We start from the raw sequence: 19115 nt of genomic DNA, 5'->3' as shown, positions 1-19115 counted from the left end.
ATTTTGCAAAGGTCCTTACCGGATATGAAAACCAATAGCAACCCATACTATAATAAAATAAGGCAAAAATGTAAATTTATTGTTCTAACCACAACAGCAAATTTTTAGGATTTTTTTTTTTTTTTTTTTTTTTTTTTTTTCTTAAGAAGGAGATAACTGGAGAATTATGGTTTGGGGCCAAAGACAAGACAAAAGTGAAATGGTGTTACCCAGTGCAATAAGAAGTAAAGTTGTACTACAACTATCTTAAGCTCGTCTGGTGGAAGAGACATATATCTAAATATCTTAATATTAGAAGAGAATGTAAGAGTATACTATTCTATTCCTAGGATTACACATACTTTTGGATTTGACTATAACACACTTTACTAGGTAATTAGGGAGAATATATACTATACTCCCCATGAATTTGTTTCTTTGACAGTACTTCGATATACGAGTATTCGCAGCATAACTTGCATAAGAGTTGAAGAGACCTATATTCGCACCAACATTCACAGAGGGGGGGGGGGCACACGGTAGCCCAGTGGATACCGTCTTGAACTCATGATCAGGTGGTCATGAGGTCAAGTCCTGAAACCCTCTCTGGACTTACTAAGTTGGTTCTCGACAGCCCTGGCCAGGTTGGTTGGCGATCCAACATCGGCCTAAAAACCCACACCAGGTCAGGCCATAAGCCTACACCTGAGGATGGTGAGCAGGTGAGCAAGTGGGCATTACAACGGAGAGTCTAGTCACATTCCCGAAAGCCCCTGATGTTCTATTAACTGATTTTGGGTTACATGCTTGCTTGATAAAGGGGCTGTGAAATATTTCAGAGATTAGATGTATGGTTGCCATATCGGCCTTCGCTCATGGATATGGCGACTCACTTCTCCCAGTTATCATCTTTTGTCTACTTGAATCAAATCTCCTTTTTATTCTGATCTCTGTTAATTCTTATACACAACGCCCTCTCTAAAGTTCTTCCAAGGAATCCCCCGAGAGATGTATACAAGATCCTACGTGATCTTTGCAGTGACATAGTGGTTTTCTTAATCCAATGATCTTTAGCTTTATATTTAAGATTTTCCCCAAAGTGCGTAATCTTACTTACCAGTTGAATTTTCTCCTCCTCCACCCTTTCACCAATCAGATTCTTTGTTTCAAGTCTTTACGGCAATATTGTTTACTTAGAATAATCTCGAGTCTCTGCATAATTCTCACTTAGGTTACAAAAAAATGTCATCTCAACAACATACAAATATACATTCGAGCTCGCAGTCTGGTATTTACAAGTACTATCTTATTACCTACACAAAGCGGAAAAGCGAACTCGGAAAGCTCGCTCGGGCTGTTATTTACAAACAACCTACTTATAAAATGCAACACCCGTCTTCTACCCCTCTTTCTACCCTCTTTCCTACCAGCTTCTTACAGGGTGATATAATATTTTTTGCCTGTCTCACAAATACTTTGGGTATTTATAAACATGTTTTCTTTGCATATCAATTTTACCACATTTTTTCTAAATCATATTTTTTACGAAGAAAATAAAATTTTTATTTCCTTCAGTTCAAATGCAACAATTTGTTCAAGAGGATAATATTCGTTGTCATCATTATCATCTATGGATACATGACATAGTTTCATTTTTGGCATAAACATATACCGCACTTTGTTACAAAAACAAACCCCTCTTTATTTTCTAAATCTTCTGTTTATCATCAAAGCTCGGTATCAGATGTCCTTTCCAAGTTTGTTTTGCCTTTTCTATATAGGTTTGAACTTTACCATTGGCACGTTTCTGTTGTTGTTGTTGTTGCTTACATTTTTCAACTACTATTCTTGCAAACATGTTCATTTTCATTGTCAGTTTATCTGTAATTTTTTGTAGTTCTCCTCCATTCTTCCATTTTTCTGATCATTTTGAGTATCACTGAATAGATCAAGGCTTTCAGTTTTGTTATCGTTATTATTCATCTCGTGGATCAATTTATTGATCTCTTGATAGATATTGTCTAATGAGCTGTGAAAGATCATCATCGCTCTTGGCCAATGAGTGAATTAATTTCCTTGCCAGTGACCCATTGTTTGAATTCATAATTCTATTTTCTCTATCTGGCGTGTTCTTATGCGTATTTGATATTTGTGAACATACTTCGTTGCAATGGTATCATCTACTACAAAATGACATCATATTGCATCTTGTTGAGCTTGCTCTCTCACTTCATTTCTGTTTTAACCACTACAGCTTCGTTTACTTTCTTAGTTTTCCTACCTTTCTTTATATTCTGACTATGTCATATTGCTAGACCTAAGATATCTCTAAAAAGGGTTTTTTAATATCTTTATGATTATTTAGTTTGCCCATTCCATTGTATTTTCTCCCTCTCGCCTGCACTATTTGATGACAAACTACGGGAATTTCACTCCTTATCAAAGTAAACAGTTGAAATTCAAAACGTACAAGATACCTACCACTAAAGATCAGTTGTTACATTTATACCCTCACCACTATTTAAAAACCAAAAGAAATGTATTGATAAGTATCTCCAAGCAATCGGGGCTTGCAATGACGTCGCCACAAACCTGGCTCAGTTATTTAATGCTAGCAACATGGAATTATTATGCAAACCAGGTACACAGACAAACTTTTTAAAAAACGAAAGAGAGAAAGAGAGAGAGAGAGAGAGAGAGAGAGAGAGAGAGAGAGAGAGAGAGAGAGAGAGAGAGAGAGAGAGAGAGAGAGAGAGAGGTTAGGTTAGGTTAGGTTAGGTTAGGTTAGGTTATATATATATATATATATATGTTATATATATATATATATATATATATATATATATATATATACATATATACGTACCCAATGTGTGTGTCCTATCTGAGAGTTGACACACACACACACACACACACACACACACACACACACACACACACACACACACACACACACACACACACACACACACACATATATATATATATATATATATATATATATATATATATAGTCACGTACCTAATGTTCACGTGTTTTCTTTCTTTCTTGTGATGATCGTAAGTTGTCTGCAAGCACACAGTTTTCATCCCCCCTCCTTATTGGTCAGCTGTGTAGACCAGTTGACACACCCAGAAGGTCAACATGGTCAGATCAGCTGCTGTCTTTTGTTGTCTTTGCCCTCACGTCAAGTAAGCGTTAGTATTGGAGCGTAATTTTCCAAGTAGTAATTTTGGTTATATTTCTTTTATTTGTATTTCACCATTTCTCTTTTATGTAATGCAATCAGGTTTCCTACAGCTTGTTCTTGTAACACAGCTACCATATTTCAGTACACTGCGACGTACTCGATTTTTTTTGTATTAATTTCTTAAGTGAATTTAACTTGAATACGTATGGTAACATTTTCTATCGCCGGCAGGCTGCGCATATCGAGTTACCTAGTAAACCCTATCATACTTCTCAGACATCTCATCTCAAACACATTCAAACTCCTCTATTCCTCTCTTATGTTCCATGTTTCTGCCCCATACAGTGCTGTCGGTACAATCACTCTTTCATACAATCTCCTCTATTTCTTATTACACTTTTTAGTCCACCAAGGCATTTACTCGCTTCTCTCAATCTACATTCTACCTCCACCTCCACTCCTCCCTTTCCTGCCACATTCGCACCCAAGTATCTAAAACTATCCACTTCCTCCAGTCTACCTCCCCTAATACTCACTTCCAATATGCTGCCACTTTCACCCCTTGTACATCTCATCACCTTATTTTTACCCATATTCATCTTCAACTTTCTTCTTTCACACACTTTCCCAAACTCCGTCACTAACTTCCTCAGTCCCTCCTCTGATCCTGCTACAAGCGCAGTGTCGTCCGCAAACAACAGCTGGCTTACCTCCCACTATTCTCCATTTTCTTTAACCATCTCCAATCTCTGACCCACCACCCTTGCATTTACCTCTCGCACCACCCCATCGATGTATAAATTGAACAGCCAGGGTGACAACACATCCCTGACGAAGTCCCACCTTTACCTTCAACCACTCACTTTCTCCATTTCTAATCCTGACACACGATCCATAAAAGCCCCCAAAAATCCTTACCTTTTCCTATAGCTTTCTCACATATCTGTTTACCACAAAAATCTGATCTACGCAACCTTTACCTGTCCTAAACGTACACTGTTCCTCACCAGTTACTCCCTCTGTTCCTCTCCTATAATACATATAATATAAAATATACCGGTATATTATATATAATATAATATATATAATACATATAACATAAAATATATAGTACATATAATATAAGATAAATAATACATATAATATAAAGTATGTAATAAATATAATATCGCATATTAAATATTATATATTATATATTACATATTATATATCATATATTACATATTATATATCATATATTACATATTATATATCATCTACTATGATAAAGTAGTAGCCTCTGTCTGTCTCTTTGTTTCTATGTTTGTTTGTTTACAAACTCCTCCTTGGGTTTTGGAGATAGACCACCATAACCATATACATTCTGATACCCTATCACTCCAGGTACTTGGATAACTATATTTTATTTTAAAGAATCATTTTGGTTAGTGTCAAGGGTTAAAGTTAGGTGGTTTATGGTGTGGGAAAACGTCACTACTGTAGTATTCCCTTAAGTTACGTAGCATTTTTGTGACATAGGAATTAATATGATTATACAAACCATTGTATGTGTTCATAAACATTATTTATATTTGTGAAATTAATGTTGCTACAAACCATGATATCTTTTGTAAGAGGAAAGCATGTAAATGTAAAATGATTCTATAATTTTACCAAAATGTTGAAATATTGGTTATTTTCAGTTAACTTTAGTGTGGGCGGAAATTGTTTATTCACAAACTCCTCCTAGGTTTTTGCAGATAAACCCCTATAACCATGTATATTCTAAAGATAAATAAACGAGATACATTTCTTTATCTTTTAGTTGTAGACATTTATTGTCAATCCACACACACACACATACACATGCCCATACACACGCACGCAAAAGAATGTATACATATGATATTTGTGTTTGTGTATGTATGTATTTTCAAACTAGGATTTCCGAACTTTGGGGGGGGGGAGCGCACACCTGGAAGGGGGAGTGCTTAAAGCTATATTTCATTAAAAAAGTAATAATGATATTGGTTAGGGTTAAGGGTTAAAGTTAGGTTGGGTATGGTTAGGTTAGGAATTATTCACGAATTCGCAGCAATGCGCGGGTAATTTGGCTAGTATATCATATATAATATATCATATATTATATATTATATTTTACATATCATATATTATATATTATATATTATATATTATAAATTATACATTATATATTGTATATTATATATTATATATTATATATTATATATCACATATTATATATTATATATTATATGTTATATATTATATATTATACATCATATATTATATATAATTTATTATATATTATATATTATATATTATATACTATATATTATATATTATATATTATATATGATATACTATATATTATATATCATACATTATGTATTATATACTATATACTATATATTATATGTTATATATTATATATTACATATTATATATTATACACCATATATCATATATCATATATGATATATCATATATCATGAATAATCCCTAACCTAACCATACCCCACCTATCTTTAACCCTTAACCCTAACCAAAATATTTTTCTTAATGAAATATAGCTACCTAAGTACCTGGAGAGATAGGGTATCAGAATATTTATGGTTATGTGGGTCGATCTCCAAAACACTAAGAATTCGTGAAAAAAAAAAAAAACAGACAGACAATGAGAGATCTTTATTCACGTACCTTGGGTTATAAGGTTTCAGAATATATATGGTTATAGGGGTCTATATGCAAAAACCTGGGAGAAGTTCGTGAATAATCCTTAACCCAACCATTGTAGTGGATTGTTAATACTACATGGCGAACGGTACTCGCACGTAAGAGACGAACTCCAACAAACTTTAGATATTTTACAGGTCGCCCGCCAGCGATAAAATCAAATAAAAATAATCGATATTTCAACATATGGTAAAAATATACAATCATTTTACATTTACATTCTTTCTCCTTACAAAGGCTATCATATTACTGGCAACATTAATTTCACAAATATAATTAATATTTATGGACTCATATAATGGTTTGTTTAATCATAGTAATTTGTCACAAAAATGCTATGCAACTTAAGGGGACAGTACAGTAGCGGTGTGTTACCACACCATACCCCACCTAACTTTAAACCTTAACCCTAACCAAAATATTTTTTTAATGAAATATAGATATTCAAGTACCTGGATATGGGGGTCTATCTACAAAACCCTACGAGGATTTCGTGAACAAATAAACAAACAGGCAGACAGCCAGAAGCTACTACTTTATTATAGCATATAATATGTAATATATAATATATGATATATAATATATAATATATAATATGTAATATGTAATATATAATATATAATATATAATATATGATATATAATACATAATATATAATATATAATATGTAATATATAATATATAATATATAATATGTAATATATAATTTATAATATATAATATATAATATATAATATATAATGATATATGATATATAATATATAATATATAATATATAATATACAATATACAATATACAGTATAATATATAATATATTGTATATAATATATAATAAAAATATATAATATATAATATATAATATATAATATATAATATATAATACAATATATAATATATAACATAATAAATATAATATATAACATATATGATATATAATATATAATATATAATATATAATATATATATATAACATATAACATATAATATATAATACATCATATATTATACATCATATATATCATATATCATATATCATATATCATATACCATATAATATATCATATATAATATATGATATATTATATATAATATATCATGCACAATGTACAATGCAGAATGTATAATGTATTATATACAATAAATGACATATAGCTCATAATGTATAGCATACATAATATATATTATGATAGTCACTTATCATTGCCCTCTATCAGAATAAGGACCTTTATCATATGTTTACCCATATCGGTTGCCAAGGTCCTTGTTCCACATAGTAACTCTTGGAGACGATGACAGAGGTATAAATACTTGCAAGGAAGTCCACAACAGCAGTCGTGGTGCAGTCTTCAGACAGACGCCATGGCGCGATCACTCTTTCTCCTCACGACCCTTTGCTTTGCCTTAATTGCTCATGTTTGTAAGTTCTTTTGGCTATCCTGAAGATTTTTTTCTTCTATTTTCTCAATAACAGTATAGAATTTGCTTATAAACCACACACTTCGAATGCAAGTTGTGCCGATATTTTCATTCATGTATTCGAAAAGGTTGGCGCAGTTTAATCTTGTGACTAGAATTTACAGAAACACAATTGTTCCTTTTCCATTCACACAGATTCCTACGACGGAGTGCGGTGCTCCACAGAGTGCCCAGTAACTGGAAGCCCCAAGCTCAGCTACGCCCCTGGACACACCTATGTTTACCAACAGCATGGGGAGTCCAACCTTCACTTCGAGAATGTGGAGAACGCAAACACCCGGGTCGAATGGAACTCCAAGGTCGAACTGTCGATGCTCACGCCCTGCGACGTGGCCATCACCATCAAGGAGTTCCAGATGAACGGAAAGGACGCGAGCGTCGTGCCAGAGATGGGCAAGGTGTCTGAGCGTCCCCTCATGATGGCCATCATGGACGGGCGAGTGCAGCACGTGTGCGTCGACCCCGAGGACGACACGTGGTCCGTCAATGCCAAGATGGGTGTGGCCTCCTACCTCCAGAACACCCTTCCCTCCTTCTCTGAGGTCAACAAGGAAACCACCATCACAGAGGTAAGGCTCACTACAACTCTACTCTCTATTTTCTTTTTATTCAACGACATCGGTGATTGCTCCTCTCTAAGATCTAACATGTTGGTAGCTCTGACCGATCTCATTCCTCTTTCCTCAGAGAGACATCCAGGGTAAGTGCCCCACCAGCTACACCCTGACTCCCGTCTCTGAAACTGATGTGCAAGTGGTCAAGGAGAAGGACAACAAGAGATGTGAGGACCGTTTCTACCGTCCCTCTGAAACAATGAACAACCTGCCGTGGCTCAACATGCCCCTTCCTCTTGAGGTGTCCAGCTCGATTTGCCAGCAAAACGTCCAGAGTGGTCTCTACACCTCCATCGAGTGTACTGACACCAACATCCTCAAACCCATGTATGGCGTCTACAAACACATCAAGGCTGTACAAAAGGCCACCCTTCAGTTCGAGTCCCAGGTAGAGGTCGACCCTGCCCTCCTCAAATTCTCTTCCAACCATCTGGTCAAGAAACAACTCAAGTTCGACTATACCACACCCAAGAAGAGGGACACTGTTGTGCCTAGACTCGACGCGATCCTCACAGACATTTGCGCCAAGGTCGAAAACACTGTCGAGCCTGAGACAGCCTCCCTTGTCTACCATGGAATGACTCTGCTCCGCCATGCTCCTGATTCTCACGTCAAGGCTATCCTCGACAATATTCGTGCTGGCGCCTACTGTTCCAACTGGCATAAGATCGAACAGATGTACCTCGACGCCATCGCCTTCCTCGGTGAGTCTGGAGCCGTTCCCGTCATGATGGAAGAGATTTCGCAAGGAGTGGCCTCCCCAGGAAGAACTGCCCTCTATGCCACAGCCCTTCACATGATGGCCCGTCCCAATGCCCTCGCCATCAAGTCACTCGCCCCTCTAGTCACGATGGATCATCCCCCTAAGACCGTCCTTTTGGCAGCTGCTTCCATGGTCAGTACCTACATCCGCCAACACCCTAGATACAGAGAGGAAGGGATCGTCGATGAGATCATCATGCTGGCCACCAGTAAGCTTGCCGAGACATGCCACGGAGCCACACCTGAGGAGCGCGAGCACGCCAAACTCCTCCTCAAGGGTCTTGGCAATGTCGGCTACTTCCCTGAAGCTGTAGCTGCCACAGTCAAGCAGTGCTACCATGACATCAACGTGGAAACTTCCGTTCGCGTGGCGGCCGCCCAAGCCTTTAGGAAAGTGCCCTGCAACTTGTGGGTGAGTCCCAGTGCAGTAGCCTCTTTACACTACACCCGTTTTTGTTTTCAATCTGAACACAAAGTAGGAGGGTACGTTCTCACTTTTCCATTTTTTTTTATTCCAGAATCCACATGAGATGTTGAACCATTACTATGACATGAAGGAAGAGACCGAAATCCGAGCAACCGCTTACCTGAATGGCGCTAGATGTGTCGAAGATATGGCGGAAGTAAAGCGCATTATTGACTTTGCAAGGGAGGAGACAAATATCCAGAGTAAGTTCAATGTGCGCGTTATAGCTTTCTATAATAATTTCTTTATTCAATAACCCCTTCTCTCTATCTACTCATATAGTAAATAAAGAGGATGAGAAGTATATGTCAAGAGCCTTGTACGTGCCGCTGTAGCCTTCACTTTGGTCAATGTATTTGCTTCCCACACCATCTTACTAAAAGGATAAAGTGCCTCTTTCACTCGAGGCTTTATATAGGTTCTCGAAACTTTATGCCTGGTGTGCCTAGAAGAATGCATGTTTTTTTTTTGTACCCTGAGTCAATTTCTATAGAAAATGTCTCTCTATTTGTTGTACTGTTCCACCTTTGCCCAGAAACCCATAGTTCTCCCTTATCATGGAGAGCTGCCTTGGTTCAGCCCAAACCAGTGGAAGATGATAGATCTCATCCTTCTAATGCAGCATTTTGCCCTCGATCTATCCTTCAAGATTAGTGTTGAATTCGATGTCTTCCATGCACAATTTTTCTTATATCATATCACATAGGGGTAACCCATAGAATGCAGCAGGAAAACGACTTAAATTGTATTTTTGTCAGATCCTTTAAGCAACCTATCTCCAGTACCCCACAACACATCCATCCAAAACGCATATGTACAATAGTCACAAAACAAACGTCCTTAACTTGATAAAAAAAAAGTCACTACCTCACCAGATATATACCTATAAGGGAGATCACTCTCAAAACATGCAAGGGTTGCACTAGTAAGCCTACGAGCAGCTAATTACTCGGCAGTGTAGAATTTATCTGGCAATAGACACCAAGTAACTTAGGTGCCATCATCACACAGAAAATACAACACCCTCATCTTACACTTTTCTAGATTCAGTCGAGATAAATCCACAAAATATTTTCACTAAGTGAGCTTTAGGATGAGCCGGTGACCAAATTCGGTTTCCTAGGCCCATCGGGTTTTCTGCAAAAGAGAACTGGGGCGATGAATTGATTGATACAACTGACTTTTCCTTTATATTCATCTGTAGTCATACATTCTTCCCTTCCTTCATATTTGATTTCATCTCCCTGCGTATTGCTCCACTCCCAGAATGTGGTCAGTCCCGATAGAATCATAACCACTAGATATAAAGTTTTAGTCAGTAGAACCCGTGAATACAGTGGCTTGCCCCTTTTTAATTGCTTGCTGAGTATGGATGGATATATACTTTATGAATTTACCTATATACGTGTGTACACATGTATCTGTGTATGTATGTATGTATGTATGTATGCATGTATGTATGTATGTATGTACGTATGCATGTATGTTTGCATATATGATAATGTGCGCGTGTATATTAACAAAATGTACGTATGTGTATAAGTGTACGTGTGAATTTATTTGTGCCACATCCTTATTCATTCTGTATAAAATTACAGACCTATTCTATATTTCGTTTCAGTACGCAGCTTGGTACTTACTCATCTGACTAACCTTCAGGAGACTGATTCACCACACAAGGAGCACCTCCGTTACCTCCTATCCAACATTGTTCTTCCTGCTGACTACAGTGAAGACATCAGAAAGTTCTCCAGAAATACAGAAATCTCCCATTTCTTCCGCACTATCGGTTTGGGAGCTGAAGTCGATTCCAATCTCATCTATTCCCGCAGGTCTACTCTTCCACGATCTGTCAACTTCAACGTAACTGCCGATATCTTTGGAAACATGATGAACTTGGCTGAAGTAGGCTTGAGGCTAGATGGCTTCAACTCACTTCTGGAAGAAGTCTTTGGTCCTAGAGGATATCTGATGTCTACTCCTTGGAACAAGGTGATCATGGACATCGCCGCCTTTGGTCAAGATAAGGGATCCAAGGTTGTCCAGCATATGGCCAGCTCACTTAGAGCCAAGAGAAATGTAGAAATCCAGGATGCCGAAGATTTCGTTGACTCCAAAGTGCGTTCTCGTAACCACCAGGAAAAACAACCTATGATTGATCTAGCTCTTCGTCTTTTCGGGCAGGAGATCTCTTTCGCTTCTCTCACATCTGACCTTAAGAATATCGACGTTGACCAAATCATCGGTGATTTCTTCGCTTACATGGACCACAACATGGAATCTATGTCCAAATACCTCATAAATACTGCCAGGACTCTTCCCATCTCCTTGGAATATACAATCCCAACTATGCAAGGAATACCACTTCATGCTGACCTGTGTGGTGCTGCAGTTCTTGGCCTTGATATGGATTCCGATGTCGACATCAGACAAATCTTATCCGGTGAGAACCCACACGCTTCCTTGAAATTGATGCCTAGCCTATCTGTTGAGTTGGACGGTTTCGTTGGCTTCAAATCTGTACTCAAGCATGGCGTTAAGGTTAAGAACAATCTCCACATTTCAAATGGTGGAAAGCTTGACATCGATTTAACTGGTGGATTGAATATCAAATGGAGTATACCAGAAAAATGGGATCTCATTTCATTCAAGAGCGAAACCTATATGGTCAACGAAGAGATTGAAATACTGAACGAAAACCCAGAACACAAAATCATCCCTGAAGGCATCGTCGACGCTCGTTTGGTAGAGAAGGACGAGTGCACTGACTTCTTTGATAGTCACCTGGGTCTTCGCTTCTGTTATAAACTCAACTTGCCCAACATCATCAGCAGCACCTCTGTACCATTTGGTCATCCAATTGAGATCAGCCTGACTGCAGAAAAAACCGAGGCTTCCATGGAAGGCTATAGACTGGCAGCCTTATTGACCAATGAACCCGACAACAAAGTCATCGACTTCACCATTGACACTCCTGGATCCAGTGCTCCTCGCGGCGCATCTGCCAAGGTCTCCTACGACAGGAAAGAAAACACCCAAACTCTCTTCGCTTCCATCACCTCCTCTTTCTTGGAGTATGCTACTCAGACTACGCTTACCACCGATGCTGACAAGAAGGCTCTGGAAATGTTCTGGAAGTATAAGATCATGCATGCATCCGGCGACTACACCTATGCTTTCAAAACAGATATGATGCTGAAAACAGAAGATCCTCACAGGAAGTTGGACTTCAACATTTACTTCAGCCCAAGCTGGGAATTCCCTGCCGAGTCTCAAATGTTTGAGGCCTCTGTCCTTACTGAGATGCATGAGGGTAACACCGGCATTGATGTAGTAGTTAGATCTCATAACGCACTGAGGAACTTCATCGTATTGGACTTTGAAGGTAAGTATTAAGTTTTATAATTGAAAAAAATTTCTGTTTAATAGGTGTAGTAAAATGACAAAGCTTTTTTGCGGTAATCTTAAAACAAGTGGTTCATTTTACAGCCGGATTTGATTTCCATTCCACGCCTCGCATTTACCTCCCACTTATCGACAAGCTGCGTAAGTGGAACGTCAATGTCGAAATTATCGATTGGAAACTCCACCAACATATCGCACCCACAGCAGAGGCCGAAGACAGTGCAGAATGGTCCGCTAAATTCAGCTTGATGAAGGGAGAGCATGTTTACTTTGACATCGAGTCCCTCGCTAAGAAGAACGGCATCTTCCCCGCCAACTTGAACGTTGATGTGGAAACAACAGGTAAGATTACCAAGCCTACGGACATCCATTTGAAATGGAATTGATATTTCAATTGATACACACTGTGGCAACTTATTTTGTAACATCTGTCCTTAGCCATTGTTGGAGACATTGACCTGAAGTCCCTTAACAAGCTGCATTATGACGGCATGCTATTGGAAACCTCTTGGGAACTTGATAACAGGAAGACTGAGGAAAAGATCGCCCATGCATTGCTGTCGATCACGCGAAAGGAGGAAGGGAAGCTGTCTTTCGAAAATAAACTGGAGGTAAGCCCTCCTTATTTTCAAACTAATAGTTTTCCAATAGATAATCTAGCCTTTCTAAGGTTTGTTGATGAGCGTATTAGCTACTCATATAATGTCAATCCTTTAGAATTCAGTGGATAAGCAAACATTCTTACTCATAGTACTAATAACTGCGCTTATACTCCTCTCCTTTCAGTTGCAGGCACCCAAGCTTATGGAGCGACTGGACATCGTGGTTCATATCGACGAGGTCGAAGAGTCCAAGTATGATCTCACAGGCACTGCTGTGTACAATGAGCAAATGACATACGAGGCTAAAGGTCCTGTCACACTGGAGCTTAAGAAGAAATGGCTCCAGGAGATGGATCTTGAGATCTTAGGATTCAGCGAAGGACCACATAGATTGACAACTGCTATAGAAACTTCGCCCAAAAAGAAAAGAGTGCTTCTTCAATTAAGTGACTCCACCGGTATTCTCCTCAACTCTATGATCGACAGAACAATCATCTCTGAAGAAGAGAGTGATATCAAGACCAGCTTTGCCTTCCTCAAACTTACAGATACCAAGGCAGATTTCCATCTTTCCAAGGAAGCACTCCACATCAACTTTAACAGCCTTCTCTTCCCTCAAGAAGAGTACCAACGCAGGATTAAGGGCGTTTACGATCGAGATTTTACCACTAAAACTATCAAGGCTGAGGTCTTCTTCGACGCTGAAGGTGATACTTCAAAAATGATTGGCACTGAAAGTAACTACGATCTCGCAGAGGATGGACTCTTCAATATGCAGTAAGTAAAAATAAATCAATAAATATATAAATGAATAAGTATATAGATAAATCAATAAATAGATAAATAAATCAATCAAATAAAAGATGAATAAAAATATATACATTATACATTTTCTGTTATATGTTTCACATTTTTTTCATTGATCTTTTTTATAGTGGTAACTTGGTTTTGATGGGAGAAGCTCATCAGTACAACCTGCAAGTTCAGCTAGCTTCACCTCTTCGTATGTTTGAGGGTCACAACGAAGTTAGTTTGATCTGGACCACACCTGACCAGAGAACTTTCACTTTCCAAACTTCCCTAAACAAGAATACCCTTGCTTACGAAAAGTCTTCTATGAATGGTCTAATCTATTTTAAGACTCCTGATGAAAACAACTACGAGTGGAAATGGGATTATGTTTTTGAAAACTTACCGGAACCTCTCAACTATAAATTAGATGCCATGGTGACTCTTAAATCTCCTCAAATTGAAGAAGTCGTTTCCCAGATCCACGCCTATCATAAACTGACTCCAGAGGCAAGGGAAGTGTCATTCAAGGTAAGAAGGTTTTCGTGGCTCATACTATCTGAGATGTGTGTTTATTTCTTCTTGTCTAAACAAAGGTTAACGATTTATTTTTGTATTTTATTTTTATTGGCAGACGGAGATCTCCCAGAACAAACTGACCGAGGCAATGTTGCTTGATATCTTCGGTAATCTCATGGAAAACTCTTACGAGGCTAAGATCGCCTTCAATCATGCAGACAAGCAAACAAGCATCGAGTCACACGGTACACGGACATCTGACGAAGAGAGCTGGGTGAAATCTGGAACGATCACCATTGAGGCTGTCCTGCCCTTCGAAGCCATCAGTACCTTCAAGGCCAGTTCTGCGAAGAATGATGACGGATCCATGCATCTTGAAATGACCAAGAACGACGAAACTTATTTCAACATCAGGGTTAATCACCCAGAACCTCTTTTGTGGAACGTGCGTGTCGAGACACCTTCTCGTACTTTGGAGGCTGTAAGCAGTTTGGATTCGTCAAAGCCTTCAGTTGAGGTTTGGACCAACAAGGATAAAAGTGAAGACAAAATCGAGGTTTCCGGTAATATGATTAGCCAGGAGGTGAAAGGCACTCAGGGAACTCGTATTGAAGGTAAAATCAGCTACCCTACCCTATCTAAGGACATCATGATTTCAGCAGAGTATGGGTTCTCACCACTAACTGTAGTTGGCTCTCTGGAACTGGATATATTCCAGTCCCATGAAGACATGGTGGTCCTGACACTTCAAGGCATGAAGAAGGCAGAGGGAAGCTACAGGACGGACGTGACCATGTCAACAAAGGTAAGCCTTTTTAGGCAAAGACAACACGTAGATTTCTTTCGAAGTAACCTTCAACATGTGTCAATTTTTCATGACAAAGTCAACTCCAGGGTTTGTTATATTCTTTCTATTCAAGAGTATTTATGTCATATCTAATGATGTTTTGTATTTCCAATTAAATCAGGCTCTCCTGTATGACCCGAGGGTAATATTGGATACCGCATGGACAAAATCAACAAAGGGCATCGAATTGCACTACCTGTACGATCCTTCGGTTCCTGAGAAAATGATTGCTCTCAAATATCAAAGAACCATGCCAGAGGAAGCTGTTCTTTCGGCAAAGTTGAGGACGCCATCCATTGATATGGAAATCTCCAACATCTTGCGACCTGAGCAGACAATTCACTGCCATGGTTTTAATCTGAATACCCACTGGAGTTTACAGGCTCAGGAGTACGAAACTAAGAGTCACTTCTGCTATCCTGCTCACGTGGAAGCTGTAACCTTCAAGGTTGGCGAAGAACAAAACAAGAAATATCATTTGAACGCTGGCTGGAAGAGCCCTGGTAAGGTTGAACTTGACATTCGTGTTGAAAAGCCATGGGAGAACCCACTGATGAGATTTGCCGATGTCGCTGGAATTAGGGCCGAGCTCACTTCCCCCGTTACTCTTGATTTGGAAGGTCACTATCATCATGAAGAAGTCCAAGAAAACATGGTTCGTATTTGGAGTGAAATAGAGCTCATTGTTTGAAAATCCACCAAAGAAACATTCCTTTTCATTTAATATTTCTATCTAATTACAGAATGAAATCCTGGAAATCATCAGATCTCAAGTAAACACTTTCCTAGGATGGTGGGAATCCACCTACCAGCAGTTGCAAGCTGATGCGGCAAGCCAGAGTGCCGAACTGCCCGTCATTGAGGCGGACAAGGTCTTCCAGTATTTCCTTAGCGAATTCGCACATATCTACGAAGACCTTCGCACGGACGGTCTGATCCCCGACTTTGTTCACATCTTCCAAGTTGCTATAAGCGAAGTTCAAACGCTTGTATCTATGTTTAGGGAAGTTTACCATTATCTTGATGAATCTGTAGTCAACATCTACAGCGAATATGTGGATCTCATGTCGAAAATCACAAAAGCTTACGAATCCGAGATCATGGAAAGTCTGATGGAAATAAGGACGGGTAAGTTTAAGTTCCATTAGGTAATTCCCATCCTTTTGCTACACCCTAGATAAGATAGTTGATTTAAGGAGGTTTCGTTATAATCACTGTTATTTTTATTTCCCCAGTCCTGCTTCGCTTGAGAGAATTGTACGAGATGAACCAATTCACTCCAGAGGAAATCGTGCGTGCCCTCAAGGAGACTCGCTTCTGGGAGAAAATTGAGGGAATACTACTTAGGCTGCAGGAGACACATCCTCAGGAATATCAAGCAATTATCGATATCTGGACTACAATGGAACACAGATTAAACCCAGTTGAGATGATTGGAATGCTTAAAGAAAACTTCCCTGAACAATGGGAAGCTCTGACTTACGTCACAAGACACATCGTTGAAGACGTCAGGAAGGATGCCCATATCATATATCGGCAAATCATGAGGAGACCATTCATCCGTCAGACTGTCGACTGGTTCCTTCACAGCTTTGGATTTGTAAGTGCTGTTTTGCTGTGTATATTCTCTCACGAAAAGATTAGACATGAAAGTAAGTTTGCTTTGGCTCATTCCTCTTTTGATTTTCTTTACAGGAAAATATCCCTCAAGCAGAGGAGGTACTTCATTTCCTGTACCAGCTTCTTGAAGACACCTTGCAACTGAACTACAATGCCAAGCAAGGAAAACTTCATCTGGTGCTTCCTCTTAACCGCCCTGTGTATTCCTTAACAACTGTGCCTTACGGAGTCAGCGTCTCTTCTGGAGTTCCCGTATGGAGGAATTTTGTAGGCCTCATGCAAACCATGATCCCTATTCAGTACAAGTTCTTTAACGCCCTCACATCTTCTCCTGCAATCTATTATGGAGATGGGAGTCTTTACACCTTCGATGGGAAAATGATCAAACTGCCTGTGACTCCATGTCAGTACATCCTGGCTACTGATGGTTACGACCATGTTACTGTCAGAGCATTACCAGATAATAAGTATGAATTTGGAATCACTCTCGGCAATAGGCTGCACAAGATTGTCATCGACAGCGAGTACAAGGCTTACTTGGACGACCAAGAGCAAACAGAAGAGGAACAATCTATCTACCCATATGTTACCGTTTACCAACGCCCCGCTGAGGTCATCGTAAATGCCAGAAGCCTTTACCTGTCTGTGTCCAAAACCTCACCAACCTTCCGACTCTATGCCAGCGTTGAGCTTCTGGGTCGCCTGGAAGGTCTGATGGGCACCTTGAACAACTTCGAAGGCGACGACATGATGATGCCCAACGGTGAACTTGCACCCGACGCCGCCACTTTCCTTAGTAGCTGGCAATTGGACTCGTGCTAATCACGTTAGGTGTCGCATCGACTCTGGACACGAGTCGCGATTATTATAATATCAAATATCATGTTTTCGCAAAAATATTTTCTCATGTAACATTTGGAAATACCAAATGCTGTTCAAATAGAGCATACGAGCAACCAGAAAAAACGAACAAAAATAAAATGCATTGTTTATACACTTAGCTCTTTTATAACCTAAAATGGACAGTTTCAAGGACCTAGGAGACGATAGATATGTCTCGCATTCCGTCCAAAACATACAAAACATTCTCGAAAAAATTGTGATCTTATTTTCTTTTCTTCTAAATACGTAAACTCGATGAAAAAAATCATATGCATAGAAGATGTTGAGTGAGGAGTCAACAATTTATGAGTCTTGCAACGGTCCACCGACTGTGAATTAGAGTCTAGGGCAAGAGCTGACCTTACAAATGGTGTAAGGTCTTAAGTAAACACAATATAGTTTAATATCAACTATTCTTAACTTATTCCTTACACATATAAACAAAAAACAATAACAAGTGAAAATGTAAACCAATTAATATTCCTTAATCAATGAACGAGTGCAAAATGTAAGATACGTAATAACCATAATAACAACTACATGTCAAAATAAACCACAAAAGAACAAGATATATTTTATCGTCAGGGCGGAGTATAGGTTTGCTGATCACCTGGGGAGGAAGGATACCTTTCCAACCATAGGTGAGTCGAGGCTGCTTTTTCACTGGTCTCGTGTGACATTTATATGTTTTTGAAGCCTGTAGCTAGGTATGAGTAGTATCTAACGCACAACGAGGTGGTTAGGGGAAACCTAGCGACGGCTCAGCAGGTTGGTCGCTTGAATGGCTGTAGAAAAAATCTTGACGAAGCAGCAAGGTGGTTAGGGAAAACCCATCGATGGTTTGGCAATTCGATGGTAGACGGGGATGGTACAGAATAATCACACCGAACAAAATTTCTTCACGAGCAATGATTTTTCATATATTTCGACCTAGTGTTGAAGTCAATTCCGAAGCACATGGTTTATGCCACATGATTAGATATTTTTTCAGGACCAAAATACTATTTCCATTATCTCGTGACCCGCAAGGTGTTGTCTGCCGTGTTGTCACGTACTGAATCAAAACATTCAGAATATACCGGAAGCTATCCACTACCCCGATTATGTTAAGATGGACTATTCTAAATGCATATTGCTTTTTTCATTAAATGGTAGGTGATATGAGTAATTGTTATACATGTAAAGAAAAGAAGAGACTTCTTAAACGATGTGGCATCTCAGGTCAGGCA

At 38.9% G+C, this 19115-nt stretch overlaps 1 protein-coding gene across 1 annotated transcript; it reads left to right on the top strand.

Annotated features, from left to right (window-relative positions):
• The first annotated feature begins 7263 nt into the window (after positions 1 to 7263).
• Positions 7264 to 17826, top strand: LOC143019457 (vitellogenin-like). The gene is made up of 15 exons (XM_076175091.1): positions 7264 to 7321; positions 7516 to 7949; positions 8068 to 9168; positions 9275 to 9425; positions 10844 to 12607; positions 12712 to 12969; positions 13066 to 13238; positions 13414 to 14006; positions 14165 to 14549; positions 14653 to 14774; positions 14880 to 15342; positions 15506 to 16039; positions 16128 to 16512; positions 16620 to 16984; positions 17080 to 17826. Exons 1-15 carry the CDS (start codon positions 7264 to 7266, stop codon positions 17824 to 17826), a joined length of 7533 nt encoding a protein of 2510 aa, XP_076031206.1.
• Positions 17827 to 19115: the final 1289 nt, after the last annotated feature.

This window comes from Oratosquilla oratoria, chromosome 37 (genome assembly GCF_046742065.1).
Source record: "Oratosquilla oratoria isolate Oo_2021 chromosome 37, ASM4674206v1, whole genome shotgun sequence".
Classification (NCBI taxonomy): domain Eukaryota; kingdom Metazoa; phylum Arthropoda; class Malacostraca; order Stomatopoda; family Squillidae; genus Oratosquilla; species Oratosquilla oratoria.
The sequence above is the reverse complement of the archived record's forward strand: the minus strand, read 5'-3'. Positions and strand labels throughout refer to the sequence as shown.